The sequence below is a fragment of the Geotrypetes seraphini genome, chromosome 2, assembly GCF_902459505.1.
Source record: "Geotrypetes seraphini chromosome 2, aGeoSer1.1, whole genome shotgun sequence".
In the NCBI taxonomy this organism is placed as follows: Eukaryota; Metazoa; Chordata; class Amphibia; order Gymnophiona; family Dermophiidae; genus Geotrypetes; species Geotrypetes seraphini.
This window is the reverse complement of record NC_047085.1, coordinates 130,180,915-130,205,559: the sequence shown is the minus strand read 5'-3', so window position 1 is coordinate 130,205,559 and position 24,645 is coordinate 130,180,915. Positions and strand designations below refer to the sequence as shown.

General features: G+C 46.4%; 1 protein-coding gene across 3 annotated transcripts in view; it reads right to left on the bottom strand.

Moving 5' to 3' along the window:
* Positions 1-24,645, bottom strand: part of TRAPPC8 (trafficking protein particle complex 8) — a 392,175-nt gene that overhangs the window by 320,630 nt on the left and 46,900 nt on the right. For 2 of the 3 annotated variants that reach the window (XM_033933766.1, XM_033933767.1), the window contains one exon: positions 13,064-13,153. The exons of the other annotated variant lie outside the window; for it this stretch is intronic. In XM_033933766.1, coding sequence (XP_033789657.1) covers positions 13,064-13,153 — 90 coding nt within the window. The remainder of the gene's footprint in view (positions 1-13,063; positions 13,154-24,645) is intronic. 3 annotated transcript variants of the gene reach the window in all.

Here is a 24,645-nt window from a genome sequence, read left to right as displayed (position 1 = left end):
TATATACACACATATAGATATATGCAAAAAGAAAAAGACAAAATAACACTACAAAATAAACAATGTACAATTTCCAAAAATTATATATGCATGTAGTAAACAAATAAAAACAAACAGAACATAAAATACATAAAATTCAAATTGGAAAAGGACAAATAAAATTGAATGCATAACAAGCATATAAAGCAGAGCAACGTTACCCAACACTATAAATGTTCCCAAAATAACCCAAATCCTTTCTTTTCTCAATAAATTTTTATTAGAAAATATTTTGTAATAATAAGCATTTATACAATACAAACATAATACCCAACATTTAGAAGAACATGTGCAAATTCTGCCCCCCCAAACAACTCAATGTGTACAGAGGAAATAAGAACATATTTCAAATTCAGAAAATCTCTTCCTTACAATCCTTTCTATAACATGACTAAGCATCCATGGCAGGTGTAGGGAACTCAGATCCTCGAGAGCCATATCCCAGTCGGGTTTTCAGGATTTTCCCAATGAATATGCATTGAAAGCAGTGCATGCAAATAGATCTCATGCATATTCATTGGGGAAATCCTGAAAACCCGACTAGAATATGGCTCTCAAGGACCGGAGTTCCCTACCCCTGATCCATGGTAACACAACACCCCCTACACACCCATCTCGGACCCACATGTCCCCCATCCAAAATCCCCCCTTTCAACCCACAGCAAAATAGACCCCATAAGGTGAACCCTATGTAGTTTCTTCAGAGAGCCCACCAAGCATCCCCTCCAACACCACACACAGAAACCCTACCCAACCCACTGAATGTTCAAATACATTGAAATATTTTATGCCAGGTTCGCTCTTGTTGTTCATAAAAACCCATATGTTTAGCAGCCATACATTCCATCTGGGCCAACTTGCTGCACCTAAGCAGCCATTTCTTCTTAACAGGAGCAACGGAGCATTTCCAATACTGTGCAATAAGACACTTAGCACCCGCAAATCCCATCCACACTAGTTTAGTCTGCCAGGGCCAACTCCTTTGATTATGGGTACCCAACAAAAAGGCTTGCGGCAAGATCTGAACTGGGTCTTGGACCCACTGAGTCATAACCATAATCACCGCTAGCCAAAAAACCATAATGATCGGGCAATCCCACCATAAATGATAAAAAGATCCCGGACTCCCCCAACACGTCCAAACACACATTAAGGACTTGAGGGTACATTTGATACAACCGCTCTGGTGTCAGATACCATCGTGCCAATATTTTATAAGCATTTTCCTGTACCAGAACACAATGAGATGCCTTCTGTACCGCCTCACAAATCCTGGACCAATCAGCAGTCGTAAACCTCATCTGTAAATCCTTTCCCAGTGTTGCCTAAAGGGAAACTGAACTACATTCTGCCCTCGCAAAAACTGATAAAGGACCGAAATAGGTCGGGGCATCCTACCCAGAAGACCCCAGAGATTTTCCAAATGTTCCACTTCCTGAAACTGCTCCCTCCCCCACTCTACCAAAATCATAAAATGTCATAATTGCATATAAGCAAAAAATCTTCCTTAAACCCAACATCTCTAGTCACCAACTCATCAAAAGTAGGGATTTTCCCACCCCTAAGCACATCCCAAAAAGTAAAATGACCCTCTCCTCCCACTTACGAAAACCCACCCCACCCCCCCCCCCCCGTTCCTATCCTACCGAGAACTGCGGCTCCCCCCGAATAGGTACTAAAGTAATATTCCAAATCCTTTAGGTTCCAATGTCAACTGGAAGATCTACTGAGCCAAATTGACAAGTTAAAAGGTGATAAATCGCCGGGACTGGATGGTATACATCCCAGGGTACTAAAAGAACTCAAACATGAAATTTCGGACCTGCTGTTAGTGATCTAATACAGAATGACACTGGGAAAAAATTTGTCCCTGTCACCGCCCCGTCCCTGTCACTGCCCTGTCCCCACGACTACTGTTTCCAACCCTTCTCCATCCCTGCAACCACTACTGTCCCCGCCCCATCCCCGCGACCACTGTCCCTGCTCCGTCCCTGTTCTGGCTGCTGAACTAGAGAAAGAGATGTTCAGCTGGCAGGGCTTTGTTTATAAATTTTTATCAACACAAATAATATACTACTTTATCCTTTGTTGTCTGGTTTCTGCTTTCCTCATCTTCTCATTCAATTCCTTCCACCCAGTGTCTGTCTTCTCTAAGTGTCTTCCATTTGCTCTGTTACTGTGCCTCTCCTTTCACCTCCCCCCTCCAATTGGTCTGGCACCCATCTTCTTCCCTCCGCTCCCCCCATAGTCTGGCATCTCTATCTTCTTCCCTTCCAGCATCTTCTCCCCACTCTCTGTCATCCCCATTTCCCTTCAGCATCTTCTCCCCACCCTGTCTTACCCATTTCCCTTCAGCGTCTTCCCCCCACTCTGTCTTCCCCAATCCCCATTTCCCTTCAGCGTCTTCTCCCCACTCTGCCTTCCCCATTCCCTTCAGCGTCTTCTCCCCACTCTGCCTTCCCCATTTTTTCCCTTCAGCGTCTTCTCCCCACCTCCACCCTTCCCTCTTGCCACCTCACTGCCTTTCAGTACCCCTCGCACGGCCCAATAAACATCCTCCCCCTTACCTTCCCGGTGTATTAGTAAAGTAACTTGCTCAAAGCCGGCCAAGCCTGCCTGCAGTCACATGTGTATGGCCAAAAGCTTCTCCTCTGACTCAGAGAATAGTTAAGCACTGGAACGCGTTGCCAGAGGATGTGGTAAGAGAAGATAGCATAGCTGGTTTTAAGAAAGGTATGGACAAGTTCCTGGATGAAAAGTCCATAGTCTATTATTGAGAAAGACATGGGGGAAGCCACTGCTTGCCCTGTATTGGTAGCATGGAATATTGCTTCACCTTGAGAATGGGCTACTGGCTTGATGGGCCACTGGTCTGACCCAGTAAGGCTATTCTTATGTTCTTATAGAAATATGATGGCATATAAAAAGGCCAAATGGCCCATCTTGTCTACCCATCCGCAGTAACCATTATCTCTCTCTCTCCAACTAGGGAGCATGAAATGAAGCTACTAGGTAGTAAATTTAAAACAAAGTAGAGAAAATATTTTGTCATTGAACATGTAATTAAACTCTGGAATTTGTTGCCAAAGAATGTATTAAAAGCCATTCTTTGGAAAACTTACTATTTTAAGGATATACAGCATAAAAAGCACAGTTACTCACCATAACAGGTGTTATCCAGGGACAGCAGGCAGCTATTCTCACATATGGGTGACGTCATCCGACGGAGCCTCAATGCGGACGCTTCACATGCAGACTTGCTTGAAGAAACTAGAAGTTTCGAGTCGCCCGCACAGCGCATGTGCGAGTGCCTTCCCGCCCAGTGCACAGAGCGCGTCTCCTCAGTTCAGATAGCTAGCAGAGAAGCCAACCAGGGGAGGTGGGTGGGTTGTGAGAATAGCTGTCTGCTGTCCCTGGATAACACCTGTTACGGTAAGTAACTGTGCTTTATCCCAGGACAAGCAGGCAGGTGTTCTCACATACGGGTGACCTCCAAGCTAACCAGACAATAGTGAGAAGTGAAGGTATGAACCGAGGACCAAGTAGCAGCCTTGCAAATCTCCTCAATCGGTGTCGATCTGAGGAAAGCTACAGAAGCTGTCATTGCTCTGACTTTATGGGCTGTGACTTTACTGTGAAGTGGTAATCCAGCCTGGGCATAGCAGAAAGAGATACAAGCCACCATCCAATTAGAGACGGTGCGTTTAGAAATTGGATGTCCCAACTTATTTGGATCAAAAGAGACAAAAAGTTGAGGAGCAGTTCTGTATGGTTTGGTGCGTTCCAAGTAGAAGGCCAAAGCACGTTTACAGTCCAGAGTATGAAGAGCTGATTCTCCAGGGTGAGAATGAGGCTTTGGAAAAAACACTGGAAGTACGATTGATTGGTTGAGATGAAATTCTGAGACCACTTTAGGCAGGAATTTCGGATGAGTACGAAGAACCACCTTGTCATGATGGAACACAGTGAATGGTGGATCAGTAACCAAAGCTTGTCGCTCACTAACTCGTCAAGCAGAAGTGAGGGCAATGAGAAACACCACTTTCCAAGTGAGATACTTCAAATGAGCCTTATCAATTGGTTCAAATGGAGGCTTCATGAGTTGAGAAAGGACAACATTGAGGTCCCAAACCACAGGAGGTGGTTTGAGAGGAGGTTTGACATTGAAAAGTCCTTTCATGAATCTGGAAACCACCGGATGAGCAGAGAGGGGTTTCCCTTCAATGGGCTGATGAAAAGCTACAATTGCACTGAGATGGACTCGAATGGATGTAGATTTAAGTCCAGAGTTGGATAGGTGCAAAAGATAGTCCAAAACAGATGATAAGGAGAAATGTTGAGGCTCCTTATGATGAGAGGAACACCATGTAGAAAATCTAGTCCATTTTTGGTGATAGCATTGTCTAGTTGTAAGCTTTCTAGAAGCTTCTAAAACGTCTGTTACAGATTGAGAAAACTGAAGAGGGGCTATGTTGAGAGGTACCAGGCTGTCAGGTGTAGAGACTGCAGGTTGGGATGAAGCAGAGAAGGAAAAACTGGTAGAAGGTATGGCTCCCTGCTGCTGAGTTGAAGTAGAAGGGAGTACCATGGTTGTCTCAGCCACCGAGGAGCGATAAGAATCATGGTGGCATGATCGTTCTTCAATTTGATTAGAGTCTTGAGAATGAGAGGGAATGGAGGAAATGCATAGAGGAAAAGATTCGTCCATTCCAGAAGAAAAGCATCTGCCTCGAGGCGGTGAGGAGAGTATATCCTGGAGCAGAACTGAGGCAGTTTGTAGTTTTGGGGACCTGCAAAGAGATCTATCTGAGGCGTTCCCCACTGTGAGAAAATGTGATGAAGAGACGAGGAATGGAGGGTCCATTCGTGAGGTTGCAGAAGACGACTCAAGTTGTCCGCCAAGCAATTCTGAGCCCCTTGAATGTAGACAGCTTTGAGGAAGGTGTTGTGACGGATTGCCCAGTCCCAAACTTCCAGAGCTTCTTGACAAAGGGAGGCTGACCCCGTCCCTCCCTGTTTGTTGACATAATACATGGCGACTTGGTTGTCCGTGCGGACGAGGATTAAAGTGTCGTGAAGGAGATGTGGAAAAGCATGGAGAGCTTTGAGGATCGCTCTGATTGGTAGATAACAGGAGGGCGTGCAGGTCTAGAAGGAGCTGGCTTAGACTTAGGTCTGACTATGGAGGCAAAAGATTTGGCATGATCAGACAATTTCTTGGTGGCTGCCTCGATGGACTCATCAAAAAGGTCATTGCCCTCACAAGAGATGTTGGCTAGACGGTCCTGAAAATTTGAGTCCATGTCAATGGTGCGAAGCCAGGCTAAGCGACGCATGGCCACAGAGCAAGCCGCTGCTCGGGCAGAGAGCTCAAAGGCATCATAAGAGGATTGCAGAAGATGGGTACGTAACTGAGAGAAAGAAGCAATGACTTCTTGGAACTCAAAATGCACGGTATCATCCAAGTAATTCAAAAATTTTGGCAAAAGAGACAAAAGAAATTCAAAATAAGTGATGAAATGAAAATTGTAATTAAGGACCCTAGAAGATATCATCGCATTCTGGTAGATACGACATCCAAATTTGTCCATGGTGTTTCCATCCCGGCCAGGAGGAACTGTGGCATAAACTCTGGAAGGATGGGATCTCTTTAAAGATGATTCCAGAAGCAGGGATTGATGAGACAACTGGGAGTTGTCAAAGCCTTTAGGATGGACCGTTTTATATCTGGAGTCCAACTTTCCTGGAACTGCTGGAATGGAAAAAGGAGTCTCCATACATCTAGTAAAAGTTTGATCGAGACGTTTATGAAGTGGAAGCTTAAGAGATTCAGCCGGAGGTTGAGGAAGATGCATGACCTCGAGGTATTCTTTAAAATATTTAGAGCCAGTGTCCAATGGAACGCTCAAGTCCAAAGCCATCTTTCTCAAAAAAGAGGAGAAAGATAACTGATCTGCAGTGGCACGGCCTCGAGAAGGACTCGAGGACATCGAGGCAGCTGGAGTCGAAGAAGTAGAAGTCTCGGCTGGAAACCATGGTGTGAAGGAACCTGGAGACTTGGACGAGGCACTGGAAATCGGAATATCCTTGAGGGCCGGCATCGGAGACCTGGAACGAGGAGTGGGTGGTCTTGTCGAGGCCGAAGGGGATCGAGGCTTCGAGGAATGATGCTTGGAAGAATGCCTCGAAGCAGGCCTTGAGTGGTGTCGAGAACTGTGCCTCGAACTGGATCTCGAGGACCGAGCAGAGGTCGCCTCGGAAGCCGAAGATCGAAGATCTATAGGCGTGGAAGAGGAGCCTCGAAGCACTTTCGAATACTTGACAGCCTTGGTAGAGTGTGAGGTATCCTGTCGACGCACTCGCACAGAATCTCCTCCATGCGTTTCGTGCTTGGAAGCCAGACCTGACACTCGCAGAGACTCTGCTCCCTGCATCGAGTGTGGAGGATCAGACCGGGGCAAAGGCGGCTCGACCTCACGGGAGACTGCTGCATGCCCAGGCTGGAGAAGTGAGCAGTGTGGGTCCCATGTTAGTAAGTTCTTTAATAATCTGCTCCTCCAAAGAGGTCTGGGACGAAGCCGGCAAAGAGGGTACCGCGTCTGAAACCGGCCCACCTGCCTTGGCCGCACAGTGGTGTGAGAGTGTTTCGACTTGGGAGGCTTCGACACTTTAATCACCACTGGCGGAACCGAGTGCTGAGCTATCTGACCTGAGGAGACAGGAGAAGATATCGCAACAGAGGGTGTCGAAGCAAGAGCCGCTCCAAACGACGAAGGTCTGATGAGGCTCGAGGTGGAAGCAGTAGAGGCAGTGGCTTCGATGGGGGTCAAGGCCGAAGACGCCTTCGATGTCGAGGGATTAGTAGAATCCATCGCAAAGAGGCTAGCCTGTTTCGCCTGACCTCCTCGGGAGCAGCTCCCCTGCCTTCGGGTGCTGCTCCTCACTCTCAGCCCAGCAACTCCGGGCCGCGTGGGAGCCCTGCTCCGCCCCCGAATCTCCTGCGAATTTCACCGTTTTTTGTTTTTTTTTTCTCTTCAGGAGCAGCCCTCTGCCATCGGGTGCTGCTCCTCACTTCAACCTGAGACTCGGGCCGCGTGGGAGCCCTGCTCCGCCCCCGAAACCCTACAGTTTCGCCTGACCTCCTCGGGAGCAGCTCCCCTGCCTTCGGGTGCTGCTCCTCACTCTCAGCCCAGCAACTCTGGGCCGCGTGGGAGCCCTGCTCCGCCCCCGAATCTCCTGCGAATTTCACCGTTTTTTTTTTTTTTTTTCTCTTCAGGAGCAGCCCTCTGCCATCGGGTGCTGCTCCTCACTTCAACCTGAGACTCGGGCCGCGTGGGAGCCCTGCTCAGCCCCCGAAACCCTACAGTTTCGCCTGACCTCCTCGGGAGCAGCTCCCCTGCAATCGGGTGCTGCTCCTCACTTCCCAGCCAAGCAACTTCGGGCAGCTGCCCGTACCCAACTTTCTAACTGGCAATGTGTACATTTAACCTGACCCCCCTGGTCGGCAAATCCCTCCCCCCAAAAACAAACAAAAAAAAAAAAATTTTATACAAAAAAATACAAAAAATAAATTATATACAAAAAAAAAAAAAAAAACAACAACATCTTTAACTGCACTGCCTGTTTCTTTCAACTCTCTCTTCCCCTTCCCCTCCTCCTGGCAAATTCTCTATCTAACCCCTTCATATTGGCCCACCTGACCCCAACCATGAAGCCTTCACTCTGGCCCCTTATCCTCCTTCTCCTCTCCCTCACAAACACTTCCCACTCTCAAAAACCTCTCCCCCCAAACTCTCCCGACACCACATTCATCAACAACACCTGTCCTGGCCTCAGAATCCCCACGCTAATACCCACCAGACCCCATCACTTCAAAAAATACCGAGGAGTTAACCTCACCTCCTTGAAACCTGTTCCCCCAGCAAACCTACCCAACCTTACCTCAGACTCTCTCACCCCAGTCCCTACCCTCTATTGTAACGCCAGATCCGTCAGAAATAAGACCCAAATAATAAGAGATTTACTCGAGGATCGTGATCCGGGTTTTCTGTGCATCTCTGAATCATGGATCGAAAAAGACGACTTACTCACTCAAAATGAACTCTGTCCCCCAGGCTACCATGGTCTTTTCTCCCCTAGAATAAACCGGAAAGGAGGAGGTCTTGCCCTTCTCTACAAATCATTCTTTAATGTTGAACTTCTTGAAAAGGGCAGCCATCCCTCCTTAGAATTCATGTTAGCTTCAATAAATGACGAACTTCATCCCCACCCATTAGGCATCCTGTTACTTTACCGCCCTCCTACCCCCTGGAACAAATCCTCCGAAATTGTTCTTGAGACCATAACAAGGGCCTATCTAAAATTCCAAAGACTACTGATCATTGGCGACATAAACCTTCACCTAGAGGACAACACCAACAAGGACACAACTGATTTCAAAGACTTCCTCATTTCTTTAGGCTTCACCGCCCCACCACCCACCCCTACCCACGAAAAGGGGCACTCCATCGACATCATCAGCTTTCTTGACCTGACTGAGCACAAAACCTCCACTGTTGAGACCCGTTGGGAATCTGTTCCCTGGTCTGATCACCTCCTAGGCCATTTTTGCCTCCCTGTCTTCATGTCAGTCCTTGGTACCCCTACCCGAGCCTCAAACTCCATCACCTACCGCAAAAAAATCACTAGTGAACTATTCTGGTCCCAGTTCCTCAACAAATTCCCTCCTCTTCCCACTCTCATGGACCCAGACGCATTCTGGCACAACTGGGTGACTCTTTTGGAAACCACGTACCGTGCTCTTGCCCCTCTAGCCACTAAATCCATCTCCTACTCTCACAAGGCCCCCTGGTATCTCCCATACCACAGGGAATTAAAACAGAAATGCCGAGCCCTCGAGCGAAGATGGAAAAAATCGAAATCCCCTTCAGATAGGCAATCCTGGAGAGAAAACATCAAATCCTACAACTCCATACTAAAAAAAGCTAGGAAGATCTTCTATGGAGATAAAATCTCCAGATCAAAAAACCAAAACAGTACACTCTTCCACATCTGGCGAAACCTAACTTCTAAAAACGACTCCTCCCCCTCCCCCACCCTCCCATCTCCAAATGACTTAGCCAATTTTTTCAACGAGAAGATCTCTACCATAAAGAGTTCGTTCCCCCCAGCTATCTCTTACAACTCTCTTCCTCTGAAAGACTCCGACCCTATCCCTGCTGACAGATCATGGACTACTTTCGAACCTGTATCCGAGCCCCAGATCTCTAAACTCTGCCTGAAACTTAAATCCTGCAAGTGCATCCTAGATCCTTTCCCATCCTACCTCTACGAAAACATCCCAGCGCAGGCCATCTCTTCCCTTACAAACCTTATAAACAAAGCTTTACTATCGGGCCTGTTCTCCTCAGAAATGGGCCACATTGCCTTGTCCCCTCTTCTGAAAAAAGCCGATCTTGACCCTTCCTTACCATCGAACTACCGCCCCATAGCCAACATCCCTCTTTTAACAAAACTTCTGGAGACCATAGTCGCTACCCAGTTCTCCTCTTACCTAGAGAGATTCTCCATCCTCCAACACTACCAATTCGGATTTAGGCCCAATTTCAGCACCGAGTCCCTCCTAGTTTCCCTAATCTCAAAGGTGCAACAACTACACGCCCGAAACAAATTTGCTGTTCTCCTACAGTTCGATCTCTCCGCAGCTTTCGACGTCGTGCACCACGACATACTAATCTACCAACTTTCCGAGATAGGAATAGACTCCTTTGTCCTAAAGTGGTTCTCAAACTTCCTTCGCGCACGCTCCTACACTGTCAACGCAAACGGCTCCAAATCCACCTCGTGGACACCATCCTGCGGGGTCCCACAGGGCTCTCCCCTATCCCCTATCCTCTTCAACATGTATATGACCTCCCTGAAGCTTCTCAAACTATCCCCCCTTGAAACAATTTACACATATGCAGACGATATCCTTATCCTCCTCGAAACAGACCAGAACCTTACAAACCTCCAAGAGAACATCACCTCATGCATAATGAGACTTCATGCCTGGTCCCTCTCTGTTCAGATGAAATTAAATGAATCAAAGACAAAACTACTCTGGCTCGGCCCAAAGTTAGCACACCTGCCCACCCTCTTCACTCTACCCACAGGTCCCGCTCTTCGCCTTGAGTTCTCAAGCAAGGTCCTCGGCATCATTATCGACTCTTCCCTCTCCCTAAACGATCACCTGAACTCCTTGGCAAAATCATGTTTTTTCAGCCTCCACATGCTTAGGAAAGTTAGATCCTATTTCCACCAAAAACACTTTACCGTCCTGGTACAATCCATCATCTTATCCAAACTCGATTACTGTAATGCCATTTACCTGTGCCTAACAAAAAAAAGTCTTCACAGACTCCAGCTCATCCAGAATACTGCGGCCAAATTGATTTTTGCTAAACGCAAATTTGATCACGTCTCCCCCTTACTTACCAAGCTTCACTGGCTCCCTGTACTTTCCAGAATTCACTTCAAATGCTCCTGTCTAGCTTTCAAGATAATTCACGGCATCCTTCCGCCACTAATCCCTCTATCCTTCCTCGCCCAAACGCCTGCTACCACCAGATCCGCCCACAGACATAAACTATCCTTCCCCTCTCTACGTGGCATCCCCCACGCAGGCAAACTGGGAAGATCCCTCCTCTCCAAAATCACGGGCCTTTGGAACGATCTCACTATCCCGCTGCGAAACCTGGGCTCCCTCCAGCTGTTCCGGAAACAACTGAAAACCTGGCTTTTCTCTAATATATAACATCTCCTTCCTACTTCCCCCTTTTCATATGCCCTTGTAAACTCTCTCTCCCCTCTTCTTGTATTTTTAAGCTTTGTAAACCGTGTCGAGCTCCGCTTCCGTGGAGATGATGCGGTATATAAACTTAAGGCTTAGTTTAGTTTAGTTTAGCTACCCACCAGAATGCAATGACGCTTAAAAGCACAAGGCTTAAGTGTTTGGCAAGGCAGGCAAGAGGTAAGATGATGCTTCGGCCCAAGGCACTTGATGCAGCGTCCATGAGGGTCCGTAAGAGATATCGTGCGCTTGCACTTGCAACACCGTTTGAAACCGGTAACAGGCCGGGGCATAGACAAAAAGATAGCCGACGCAAAGTCGAAGCCCGCGGGCTGCGGCCGAGCGGCCTGTACCAGATGAACGGAAACAATTTTTTTTTTTTTGAAAAGTAAAAACACAGCGATTCATGAGAAAAAGAAAACACAAACCGCGGTGAGAGAAGGCACGAATGTATGAAGTTACCGAAGAGAGCCAAAAAAGACGGACTTCTCAGCTCCGCGGAAAACTAAGAACTGAGGAGACGCACCCTGTGCACTGGGCAGGAAGGCACTTGCGCATGCGCGGTGCGGGCAACTCGAAACTTCTAGTTTCTTCAAGCAAGTATGCTTGTGAGGCGTCCGCATCGAGGCTCCGTCGGATAACGTCACCCATATGTGAGAATACCTGCCTGCTTGTCCTGGAATAATATGTTTTACTCCATTGGGATCATGCCAGATACTTGTGACTTGGATTGCCACTGTGGGAAACAGGATACTGGGCTTGTTGAACCTTCGGTCTTTCCCAGAATGGCAATGCTTATGTTTTTATTTACAGTTTTGAAATTTGGTTAAAATCCTCTTCAAAGAGAGACTCAGATAAAGTATTTGATTTCAGCTGTTTTTGCAAAGGCGCACTTTTCGTCAAGTTTGATCCAATCTTATATTTGCCTCAAACAATGCTCATGCAATGTTTTACTCTTAGCTGGATTATTGCAATTCTTTTTATATAAGAATCTATAAAAATTCTCCTTCAAAATACTGCTGTGAAAATATGGCAGGAGGGGCCTTAGGCACCTGGGCCAACCCAGCCCTAGGATCCTGTGGGGTGGGCAGGGGAGTAGCGGGCCCGCCTCATTTGGACGGAGGCGGCCCTGCTGGCCAGACGGTGCGAGGACCCATCCGGCCAGCTTGTGGGTAAACCCGAGGGGGGGTTCCAGGATGGGGGTTTCATTGGGGGGGTCCGTCAGGAGGGGTTGGGTACCCTCCTGCGGCGATCTTCGGGGGGGTGGGGCCTACCAGCAGGAAGGGTTAAGCACCTTCCTGCCGGCAATCTTGCATTCTGTGGGCAGGAGGGGTTGTTGGGGGTGGGGTGGGGGGATCTACAGGCAGGAAGGGTTGAGCACCTTCCTACCAGCGATCATGGGTTCTATGGGCAGGAGGGATTGAGCACCCTCCTGCCACGATCGTCGGGGGGGGGGGGAGGGGAGACTGGCAGCCCTAGCAACAGCCGCTATACTAATCGCGGCAGGGAGATCCCTTGCCACAATTAATTATAGTGACCTACATTGTAAGCGTCTCCCACTCTACTAGGGAGACGCATAGGGCTGCCTAGGTTCGCCTAAGGCAGGGGTGTCCAACCTGTGGCCTGAGGGCCACATGCGGCCCCGTGAAGTATTTTGTGCGGCCCCGGTCGAGGGCAATGCAGTGTTTTCCTCTGTTGCCCCCGGGTGTTTACCATCTTGCCAGCTCCCTCCTCTGTCTTCCTGCAACGTTTGCGCAGCCCCAGAAACATTTTTTTTGGCCAATGCGGCCCAGGGAAGCCAAAAGGTTGGACACCCCTATAGACTACCGCTTAGCATTAGAGGCGAGCTTACGGGCCTCCCTAGGCTCCCAGAGGCACCTTAAATATAGGCGGCATGCCTGAGGAGCATTTTTTTTAGAAAATGTGCCTCCCGATTGGCTGATTAGACAACTGTAGGATGCCTACAGCTGCCTACAATCGGGACGCAATTTGCAGAATCGGGGCCTTTGTAAATCCATGTAAATTTATTTTTGAAATGAATCAAACCTTTAATAAAGGACACTTTAAATGGTTTAAAAACACAAATTGAATAACCAAATACACTTCTCACAATCATTCATTAGAAAGGGGCCCATATAACAAAGTAATTTAATTCAAAGGATTTAATTCAGCAGGATTTAATTCAAAGGATACATGCTAAATAGTGATTCAAGAACTCATGATCTGATGCTGGCATGGACTGAAAGAAGCTCTCTCTGTATGATTCAAACCATGGAGTGGTAGCTGAATATCAATAAAAAATAAATAAACAGAATTAACTTAGAACACACAGAATTACCAACACGAGAAAATATTCATAAAAATATATAAGGCAAAGCAGCTATTATTATTATTATTAAAAACTGAAAGCTATATGAAAATGCACAGATTTAGCAGATTCTCACTGACTGGGTTTGTTGATCTTTTGGTGGCCAAATCATACTGTGCGATTCCTTCAGGGATGCAGAATAACGATAAACTTATATAGCGCCCACCCAGGTCGTGATCTCTTTTGGAGTCCTGGCCCACAGTCTAGGAAGCTCTGCTCTATGGATATATGCTTTCAAATTAGTAAGAATGAAGCCAGAGCAAACAGGGAAAGGAGAAAATTCTTTGAAAATTAAAAAAAAGGAAAAGAATTAAAACAAAAGCAATACAATGTTTAAAAAACAAAAGCATATTAGTCATTTTGAAGATGGACTATACAAACATGGAATATGATTTAAGATAATGATTATAATTTTATTCCTGATACAATGTCAAACCTGGGATCAATTTTAGGCTTCCCCTCACTTCACCTAAGCTAAGTATGTCTGAGATATGCACAGAGTTTTCTTGAATTTTTTTTCCTGCCACTTTTGTTAAATAACTGCCCAATTAATGATGCTGCTGCTAAAAGAACAATCTGGTTATTTTTTGTTTGTATTCACTCCAACAATAAAGGAGAAAACATAGCTGCTTACCTGTAAACTGGTGTTATCTGAAGTCAATAGTATACCAGTCCTCACATCATGGAACATGGGCTAGTGCAATGTTTGAGACTTTCCCTATCATTACAAAGAGCCACCTCAGTTCTCTATAAAACTATAACTAGGAAAATCCAATTCCTAAAGCAGATAGGTGGGTTCTGTGAGGACCAATATCCTGCTCTCCTTTAATAACTCTTCTTTCTCCAAGGAAAAGCAAGATATCATGGGAAGTTTTTATATTTTTTTTAAACTTTTAATTTAGGTACTTTATAATAGAATACTAGTTGAATGAATACCTGCAAAGCAATAATAGTTGGTCAGAAAATAAATATGAAAAAAACTAAGAAGGAATTACTAATCCAAGACCAAATTCTATTGCTAAAGAATGCTATGCAGGGAGGACAGGGGTTAAAAGGAGAAAATGAGAAAAAGAAATTATGTCCTTACCTTGATAATATCTTGCCCAGTAGATAAATGAGCCATTCTAGACAGGTGGGTTATCTCCCAATGGCCATAAGCCATCTGCAGAAGGAATCCACTCTAGATATTTTTCTCTGACTCTCCTCCTCTGACTCTGGGAGCTCTACTGCCAACTGTAATTAGTACGCAAACATAAAGAGCTCTATCAACAGTATGTGAAGTAGGGTCACCAATGGAAACTTTCCCAAGAATCAACTGTTCTGCTCAAATAAGAAACTTTAGAACAGCAGCCAACCAAGAAATGCATCAAAGGAGCTCAGGAAGCACCCCTGAATGCATCTTGAGCATATACTGTATGCAGAATTTTTCAAAGCTCCAAAGGGCGGACAGGCATCCAAGAATCAAACTTGGAGAAGCATAAACAGAATGAGACAGTAGGCAGGCACAGGAAGGGACAGGGCGGCAGTTTAGAATGACTCGCCTATCTACTTAACATAGAAACATGATAGCAGATAAAGGCCAAATGGCCCATCTAGTCTGCCCATCCGCAATACTTCTTCTGGGAGACACTTCCAACCTTTCTGTAAAAAGAGTATTACTCTAGAGTACTGCTGCCCGATTCGCGATTCGAATCAATTCACCAATTCAAATCGATTTCATTTTGTAAAAAATTGAACTCGCTGATTCATCTGCTCCCTTGCTAGAGACCCGTTCGAGCTTTCCCTCTGCCACCAGAATCCTTCAATCTAATGTAACTTCTGGTTTTGCAAAACCAGAAGTTACACCAGAAGCAAGGACTCCAGTGGCAGAGGGAAAGCTGAGTGGACCTCTGGGAGCAGAATAGCGGCAACAAGGTGATTTTTAATTAGAGAGTTGCGCGGGGACAGAAATCCCACCCGTCCCCACCCGTCCCCGCCAAAGTCCCACCCGTCCCCACCCGTCCCCGTGAGGAATCCCTCCGTCCCCGTGAGGAATCCCTCCGTCCCCACCCGTCCCCGCGAGGAATCCCCTCCGTCCCCACCCGTCCCCGCGAGGAATCCCCTCCGTCCCCGCCCGTCCATATAAACTTCAGAAATAGTTATTTCATTTAATTATGCTACTGAATTAAAGGCTCTGGTAGAAACCCATTTACAAATAAGCAAAAAGACTTTATTAATTTGAAAATATTAATTGGGAAGAATACATACTTTGCAAATGGGTTTCTACCAGAGCCTCTAATGTTTATAAATTTTTATCAACACAACTAATATACTACTTTATCCTGAAGCAAAATAAAAAAAAAGAAATATAATTCTTTTCCTACCTTTGTTGCCTGGTTTCTGCTTTCCTCATGTTCTCATTCAATTCCTTCCATCCACTGTCTCTCTTCCTTCTGCATCTTCAATTTGCTCTGTTACTGTGCCTCTCCCTTTCTTCCCCCTTCCAAATTGGTCTGGCACCCATCTTCTTCTCTCCGCTCCCCCATAGTCTGGCATCTGTCTTCTTCCCTGCCAGTGTCTTCTCCCTACTCTCTCTTCCCCATTTCCTTTCAGCGTCCTTCTCCCCCCCATCTTCCCCATGTCCTGTCAGCGTCCTTCTCCCCCCTCTGCTTCCCCATGTCCTTTCAGCGTCCTTCTCCACCCACCCACCCCCGTCTTCCCCATGTCCTTTCAGCGTCCTTCTCCACCCCTTTGTCTTCCCCATGTGCTTTCAGCATCCTTCTCCCCCCTCTGTCTTCCACAAGTGCTTTCAGAGTCCTTCCCCCCCCCCGCCCTTCCCATGGCCTTTCAGCGTCCTTCTCCACCCCTTTGTCTTCCCCATGTCCTTTCAGCGTCCTTCTCCACCCCTTTGTCTTCCCCATGTGCTTTCAGCATCCTTCTCCCCCCTCTGTCTTCCACAAGTGCTTTCAGATTCCTTCCCCCCCCCCCCCCGCCCTTCCCATGGCCTTTCAGCGTCCTTCTCCACCCCTTTGTATTCCCCATGTGCTTTCAGCGTCCTTCTCCCTCCTCTGTCTTCAAGTGCTTTCAGAGTCCTTCCCCCCCTCCTCCCGTCTTCCCCATGGCCTTTCAGCGTCCTTCTCCCCACTCCTTCTCTACCGCCCCGGGTGCAGTACAGCCGGCCAGGTCCCCTTACTTTTGTGGCACTTCCCCGACCGACTGACAACAGCCCCGGTCCGACAAACCTCCCTGCCCTTAACTGCGAATCTAAATTACCTTATTACAGCTGCTGTAAGAAGATAATTTAGATTCGCGGCTACAGGGCAGGGAGGATTGTCGGACCGGGGCTGTTGTCGGTCGGTCGGTCGGGGAAGTGCCACAAAAGTAAGGGGACCTGGCCGGCTGTGCTGCAACCGGGGCGGGGTGTGGCGGGGCGGACCGCCCCCTCCCTTGGTAGCCACTCGAACCGCGAGGCTACTCTCCTCCTTACCTGCACTGCCTGCAGCACAGAGCCAAACGGAAGTCTTCCCGACGTCAGCGCTGACGTCGGAGGGAGGGAGGGCTTTGTTTAAGCCCTCCCTCCCCTCCGACGTCAGCGCTGACGTCGGGAAGACTTCCGTTCGGCTCTGTGCTGCAAGCAGAGAAGGTAGGGAGAAGAGCCGCGCGACTGAGTACATCCAGCTTTGTTTAAGCCCTCCCTCCCCTCCGACGTCAGCGCTGACGTCGGGAAGACTTCCGTTCGGCTCTGTGCTGCAAGCAGAGAAGGTAGGGAGAAGAGCCGCGCGACTGAGTACATCCAGCCCCGCAGGAACCCCGCGACCCTCGGAGGCGTCCCCACGGGATCCCCGCGACCCTAGGGGGCGTCCCCACGGGATCCCCGCGACCCTAGGGGCGTCCCCACAGGATCCCCGTGACCCAAAGGGGGAACCCGCGGGATGCCCGCGGGTCCCGCGGGATTCCCGTCGTCCCCGTTCCCGTGCAGCTCTCTATTTTTAATTGGTTGGCTAGAAGCAGATGCCCGCGCCTCATCTTCCCACATGCACGCTCATGCTTCCCCCCGGAGCCCGGCAAACGCTCCCGATCCACCACCTGCATGCATCATTCTTGCTGCTGCTACTCAGTGGCAAGCGTCTGCTCTTCTGGGTCCTGCCAGCGGCTGGCCTTTCATCGGCCACATGATGGCCAGAGCCCCGCGCACCTGTGAGCACTGGATGACGTGGTACTGCACAGGGGCTCCCGAGGAACAGTGCCAGCGCATTGGGAAGTGCTGCAGTGCGGAGACACTCCTCACGCGGCTTTTGCAAGGCCCGCAGCTCACAGGAAAAGTGTATGACCGCTGTGTGAAGTGCCCGGAGCTCTTGGTAGGTATCACAATACACGAGTGTTGCCCTCTGCCAGCCAAATACTGGGCTTCTGTGTTGGGAGTCAGAGCTGGGGGAAGTGGGGATATGGACTTGGAATTGGTGGACTAGAGAAGGAGAGATGGGGAGAAGATGGAGGGAGGAAGATGGATGGACTTGGGGGAGAGGGGAGTTAGGGGAGAGAAAGGGGAAATGGGGGAGGGATAGAAGAAATAATGGATCTAAAAACAGAAGAGGGAGAGAGATCGTGGATAATGGAATTTAGGGAGGGAAGGAACAGAAAGGGAGAGAAGTTGTACACAGGGGGGGGTAGAGATACTGGATAGGAGGGTAGTTGGGAAGAGAAAGGGAGAGCTTGTGGAACCTGGGGTGGTGGGGAAGGAGGGAGATATGCTGGATGAAAGGGTAGTTGAGAAAAGGTGGATCTGGGGATGGAGACGAAAAAAAGGAAAGATGCCAGACCTCCGGGAGAGGGAAGGGAAACAGAAGGAGAGGACAGAGATAGAAGATGGATGGTTAGCACGAAGAAAGAAGGAGATCCTGGCAAGTGAGTTATCAGAAGACAACCAGAGACTGGGACCAACAAGATCTGAATAATGACCAGACAACAAAAGGTAGAAAAATAATTTTATTTTCTATTTTGTGATTACAATATGTCAGATTTGAAATATGTATCCTGCCAGAGGTGGTGTTAGACCACGAACGTGAGCTAGGATTTAACAGAGAGGAAAAGTCTTTTTTGTTTATACCACAACGCCAGTGTGGGTAGGAGAAGTGCAAAGGGGATGAAGAGGCTATAAAATAAACCCACCAGGATGTTTGGAAAAAATAAAAAATAAAAAAATACCCATTTGGGAAGGAAAATCGAATCGAAAAATCAATTCAATAGGCTGAATCAAATCGAAATATTTTTTCCTGAATCGGGCAGCACTACTCTGGAGCCCATCACCTCTTAACTTCATCCTATGCCCTCTCATTCCAGTGCTTCTTTTCAAATGAAAGAGACTCAACTCATGCGCATTTATGCCACATAGGTATTTAAATGTCTCTATCATATCTCCCTTCTCCCGCCTTTCCTCTAACGTATACATATTGAGATCATTAGGTCTGTCTTCATACGCCTTATTATGAAGACCATGCACCATCTGGCCCAATCACTTTATCTACCTTTAATTTAGCTAGCTCCTCATGAACACAACCCTCTGAAAATTGATCAGGGTCTACTACTCCACGATCCCTATTTGCATTTGTCTTCTACGGTCCCAATCCCAGATCTTCAGCCGTGAACACAGAACAGAAATATTTGTTAAGTAATTCCACCTTTTCTTTATCAGCTTCTACATATTCTTCCCCTTGACTTTTGAGTCTCACAATGATACTTTTGTACTTCTTCATATCAGTTATATCTAAAAAAATGTTTTGTCTCCCCGTTTTACCCTGTCAGATATTTTTTCTTTCTTTTATATCTTTGCTTTCCTGACTTCTCGACCAGCTTCTCTTAACTTTTCCAGATATTTTTGCATTTCTTCCTCTTTCTGCAATATTTTGTAGTTTTTGAAAGCTAACTTCTTATTCCTTACCTTCTCAGCTACTACTTTTGAGAATCAAAGTGGCCTTCTTTTCCTCTTACCTTTACTTGCTTGTCTCACAAAAAGATATGTCATCTCTACAATAACTCTTTTCAGTTTTGCCCACTGCATTTCTACTCCTTCCAGAAATTCCCATCCAGATAATTCTTTGACATAATCCCCCATCCAAACAAAGTTAGCTTTTTTTAAAGTCTAAAACCTTTACTTTTGAATGAGCCCTCTCTATACCCATCTTAATATTAAATCGTACCATGTAGTGATCACTGGATGCCAGATGATCACCCATTCGATTTGCGAGCCCCCCCCCCCCTGTGATCCGGCATCCCCCCACTCGCGTCACCCCCCTCCGGCGTGCGATCCGGCATCCCTGCCCAAGCACCCAAACACAATCCCTTATCCCTTACCAATGCACAGGACATGCTGGTGCCCGAAGATCCTCCCTCTTGCCTGGGCTGGGCCTTGAGCATCTGCGCATGCTCAAGGCCTTCTGGTTCTCGCTCTCTCAGAGTTTCTTGGAGATCTCCGAAAATCTCAGAGAGAGTGAGAACCAGAAGGCCTTGAGCATATGCAGATGCTCAAGGCCCAGCCCAGGCAAGAGGGAGGATCTTCGGGCACCAGCATGTCCTGTCCTGTGCTTTGGTGCCGGTGCCAGATCGGGGTAAGGGATTGTGTTTGGGTGGGTGGGGGATGCCGGTTCTCAGGGGGGTGGAGCAGCACCGGTGGCCTCGGCAGTGGGGGGAATGAATCAAGCAAGTTTCCCTTACTTCCTATGGGGAAACTCGCTTTGATATACGAGCAATTTGGTTTACGAGCATGCTTCTGGAATGAATTATGCTCGTAAACCAAGGTTCCACTGTATTCTGAATGTCTACTATTAAATTTCTGTCCACTTCTTCCATCTGTAAAGGAGGCCTGTGTATCACACCAATGTAAATATGTTTACCATTCCCTCTTTCCAAACTGATCCACAGTGCCCCTTTCTTGCCCTGCAGATCCTGCAATTGTGTGGCTTTAATATGATCTTTAACTTATAATGCTACTCCCCCTCCTTTTCCTCCTACCCTGTCTTTCCTGAACAGATTATAGCCCAGTATAACTACATCCCAGTCATGTTTCTCTATGAACCATGTCTCTGTGATCACCACTTCTGGAAAAGATAGAATCAAGGTAAGGATAATCTATTTTTCCAGAGTAATAGGTAAGTCATTCTAGACATGTAGGATGTACAAAGTCAGTCCCAAACTCCTAGGGTGGGCTGACTGTGTCAACCTCAAGACCGAGGACCCAAAAAGAGAGTCCTGTCTTGCTGCCACATCCACTTTGTAAAATTTGGCAAATAAGCGCAGAGTGGACCAAGCAGCTGCTCTACAAACCTCCTCAGAGGAGACTGTCCTAGCCTCGGCCCACAAGGAGGCTATACTCCTAGTTGAGTGTGACTTAACAGAAATGGGAGACTGTTTACCATAAAGAATGTAGGCTGACAAAATGCCCTTATGGATCCATCTGGAAATAGTGGCCTTGGAAGCAGGAGTGCCCCACTTAGAAGAAAGAATCAGCACAAACAGATGATCAGTGAGGCGAAACTCATTTGTGACCTCCAGATAATGCAGAAGAACTCTGTGCATACCCAACTTCTTCAAAATTTGATCCTGTTTTCTAGAACCAGCAGCCTGAAAAAAAAGGCAACTACAGCACCATGCCTCTGGAGAGGGATTGTGGAAGGTGCCATCAATTCATACTGGTGCAGGCCTACAGAGTTCAAGGATGAGCTGTCTGCAACACTTCCGTCTGCAGAGCCCAGCGTGAGAGCAACATGTGCTGAAATGGACGCATATGCTCTGATCAACCAACCGTCCTGTTCCTGTAGCCCCATTTTCCTCATATGAGCTGCCACGACCACCATCACCTTGGTGAAGGTACGAGGCACCGTTGCCAAGCCAAAAGGGAGAGCTGAAAATTGGTAATGACTTTCCAGAACATAAAACCGGAGGAATTTTCAATGTGCCTGATAAAATGAAATATGCAAGCCAGCCTCTGTGGGATCCAGAGGCAAGGAACTCTCCTGGGTCCACCGCTGCTATGACAGATAACACTGTCTCCATGTGAAAGCGCAGGATCCTGAGCACATGCCTAAGGTCCATGATTGGCCGCCAATCATCAGAACCTTTCTTTGGCACAATAAAGTATATGGAGTATTTGCCTGAGCCCGAGTCTTCATGCGGCACCGGTTCTATAGCCTGAATATCCAACAATCTTTGTACAGTGGCTTGTACTTTGACCACCTTGTCCAGGCACCCCACAGGAGAGTCTACAAACCAATCTGTCAGAGTCCTGGCAAATTCCCGCTTGCAGTCGAACTGAATAATGTCCAGAATCCACTGTCTGGACGAGATGCACACCCAGGTCTACAGGATCGCTGAGAGTCTGCCTCCAATATGTAGAGAGACCTACCTCGGCCTGACATCATTGCGCCTTTTTGGCGGGGGGAGCCAAATGGAAAGCGGAAGGCTATAGGGTGACATCACTAATCTCGATGGTGAGTTGAGGAGAGAGCGCTGACCTCGACGTTTCCGAACCCCCTCTAAGGGAAGCTTAAGCGATATGGAAAGTAAAAGATTTTTTAAAGAACTGTGAGAAAATATGCCAGCGAAAAAAAAAAAATGAGGAGAATCCCCCCCGGGAAGGAGTGCAGGAGAGAGGTGGCCTCCAACGTGGACTTTGAACAGCCCATAGGACGCCATGCGAGTCGGAGGAGAGTGCGTCAGAGGAGGAGGTAGAGCGAGCGGTTATGCCTTGGATGATTTGGCGGTTTCAACCATAAAGGAAGAACTTCAGCAGTGGGTCCTGGAAATAAAAAGCAAAGTAGCTGTGGTGAAAGGGAAAATAAAAGATGCTGTAAAAGAAATAAGGCAAGATCTGGCGGACTTATTGGGCTGAGTGGAAGAAACTGAGTGACGAGTTGGTGAGCAACAGACATTGTTGAAAACTATTGGTGGTCAAGTGGGGGATACCCAAAACCAATTGAAAGACTGTGTAAATCGTATAGAAGATTTGGAGAATAGATCTCAGCGGCAGAATCTAAAAATACAAGGGGTCCCTGACACTGAGGTATATAAAGACACTGCGAAAGTGGTACAGGAATTATTTGCCTTCATGTTAACATCTGAGAGAGCAGAAATTTCCCTAGCCACAATAAAAATAGATAAGGCCCACAGGATGGATGGTTCCAGATTGTCTGAAAAGCCTCAGGATATAATTGTATGCCTGCATAATTTTGTGGATAAAGAACGATTGATCCACAAGGCCAGAGACCTGGGAATGGTAAATTGGCAGACTTATAATATTGAGATATTTCAGGATTTATCTGTTATTACTCTACAAAAGAGGAGGGAATTTTGCCCAATTCTTACAGCTTTCAAACAGAAGAATTTGCATTATAAATGGTTGTTTCCATTTGGCCTTTTGATTACAAATAATGGTACTTACAAGAAAGTTGTTGTTACTGTGATTGAGGGTCTGATGGAATCAACTAGGCCGGATTCTGGCTCAACAGCATTGCAAAAATTGGAAAGGTACTGCTGGCAGGAAGAACAGCAAATGGAACCAGGGCAGGAATCTAAGGGCGCTTTGAATCCTGGTAAATGACCAGATCGGTGCAGGATTAAGGACTTTGATACAAGGTATTTAACTGAAATTAAGGAGATGAAAAATATTTATTTGAGTAGTTGGGAAGAAGTAATGAATGATATGGGGGAGATTGGGATGGATGATGAGAGTAAGGGGGGAGAAGCTTGAAGTTTGATCAGTGTATTGACATCGGTGAGAGAATCACACGAAGTCCTAGAGGAAGGGATGGGAGGGGAGATTGGATGGAATGGGGGAGTGGAGGGGATGGGGAATTAAGGAGGCCTGAGGGAAAAAAGAAAAAAAAAATTGTAATATTAATAAGGATAGGGAAGTTAAAGAGAATAAAATGAAAAGTTCATTGAAGGACATCTCATACCATCTTGGGAGGTGACTATAATTTCCTTTTGGATCCTATCCTGGATCTATCATCTAAGTGTAGTCCAGCAAAATTACAAGTCAGAGCTACTTTGACATCTCTCATATAGACTATCACAAATCGCCCCCCCTCCCCCCCCCCCAAAAAAAAAAAGCTACACACCTCAGTTAGCAACCCTGGACTTGTTTACCTATTTCTTTGTATGTTAACATGCTTTATCATTTCTTATATATTAATGACAGGCTAGAAACACACACACACAAATTTTAATTGTATGACATTAAGAACTTGGTGTTCTATAGCAAGCCCTGTGAGTAATGAATGCCTGTAGTGCTAAGGAGGAATATCCTCTGTAAAGCAGCAAAGCTCACAAGAGAATTTAACAACATTTGGAAGCAAGAATAGTATTATATAGGGCTGCATTTCAATTAAAAATTTTATTTGAATGAGTAAAGGACGGGGCAGGCATAGAATAAAAATAATAATAATAATTTTATTTTTATATACCGCCTAACCAAGAATGGTTCTAGGTGGTTTACAACAAAATAAGCACTAGTCATACAGTGGAGAGTACAATTTAAAAGGAAAAAACAATTCTAAGCAGTATACAATAAATAAGAACTGTTCCTAAAAGAAGAATACAATTTAAAAGAATGGTTCTAAGCGGATTACAACAAATAAGAACCATCTATACAGTAAAAGTGCAATTTAAAAGGTGATACATTATATAACGGAAGCATATAATTTTTAAATGAGACAATCAGTTAGGATACAGATTTTTCAAATAGCTGGGTCTTCAATAATTTTCTAAAATCAAGATAAGAAGAAGATCCTAACATAATTTTACCGAACCAATCATTCAGTTTGGCAGCTTGAAAAGAGAGACTTCTCTCAAGAAATCTTTTGTAACAACATAATTTAATGGAAGGCAATGTAAACAAACAAACTCTGCGTGTGACTTTATTTGAGTGGTTCAAAGAAAAATGGGAAACAAGGTATCCAGGTGACAAGCCAAAAATTGATTTGTAACAGATGCATGCAAACTTAAACAAAACTCTGGGTTCAATTGGCAGCCAGTGGAGTTTCAAATAATATGGTGTAATATGCTCCCATTTTTTCAAACCAGAGATCAATCGAACTGCGGTGTTTTGAACCACTCTCAATTTTCTTAAAATTTTCTTAAAAGCACCCAAATAGATAACATTACAATAATCAAGAATATTTAAAACGGATGACTGGGAGGACTGAAGAGGACTGGGAGGCCATGCAGTTAAGAGGAGTGCTTTTGCACTGAGTGTCACATGTATGATTATCTTTCAGATGGTGAGAAGTTATGTGTGTGCTCTCTGCAAAGAGCTCCTAGCTCTTAGAGAACAAGTACATTTCCTTGAGGCTAGAATAACAGACTTTGAGGAGCTGAGGGAGACAAAGTACATAAGAGTCCAGAGATGTTGTAGAGAAGTCCTACCTCCAGTCTG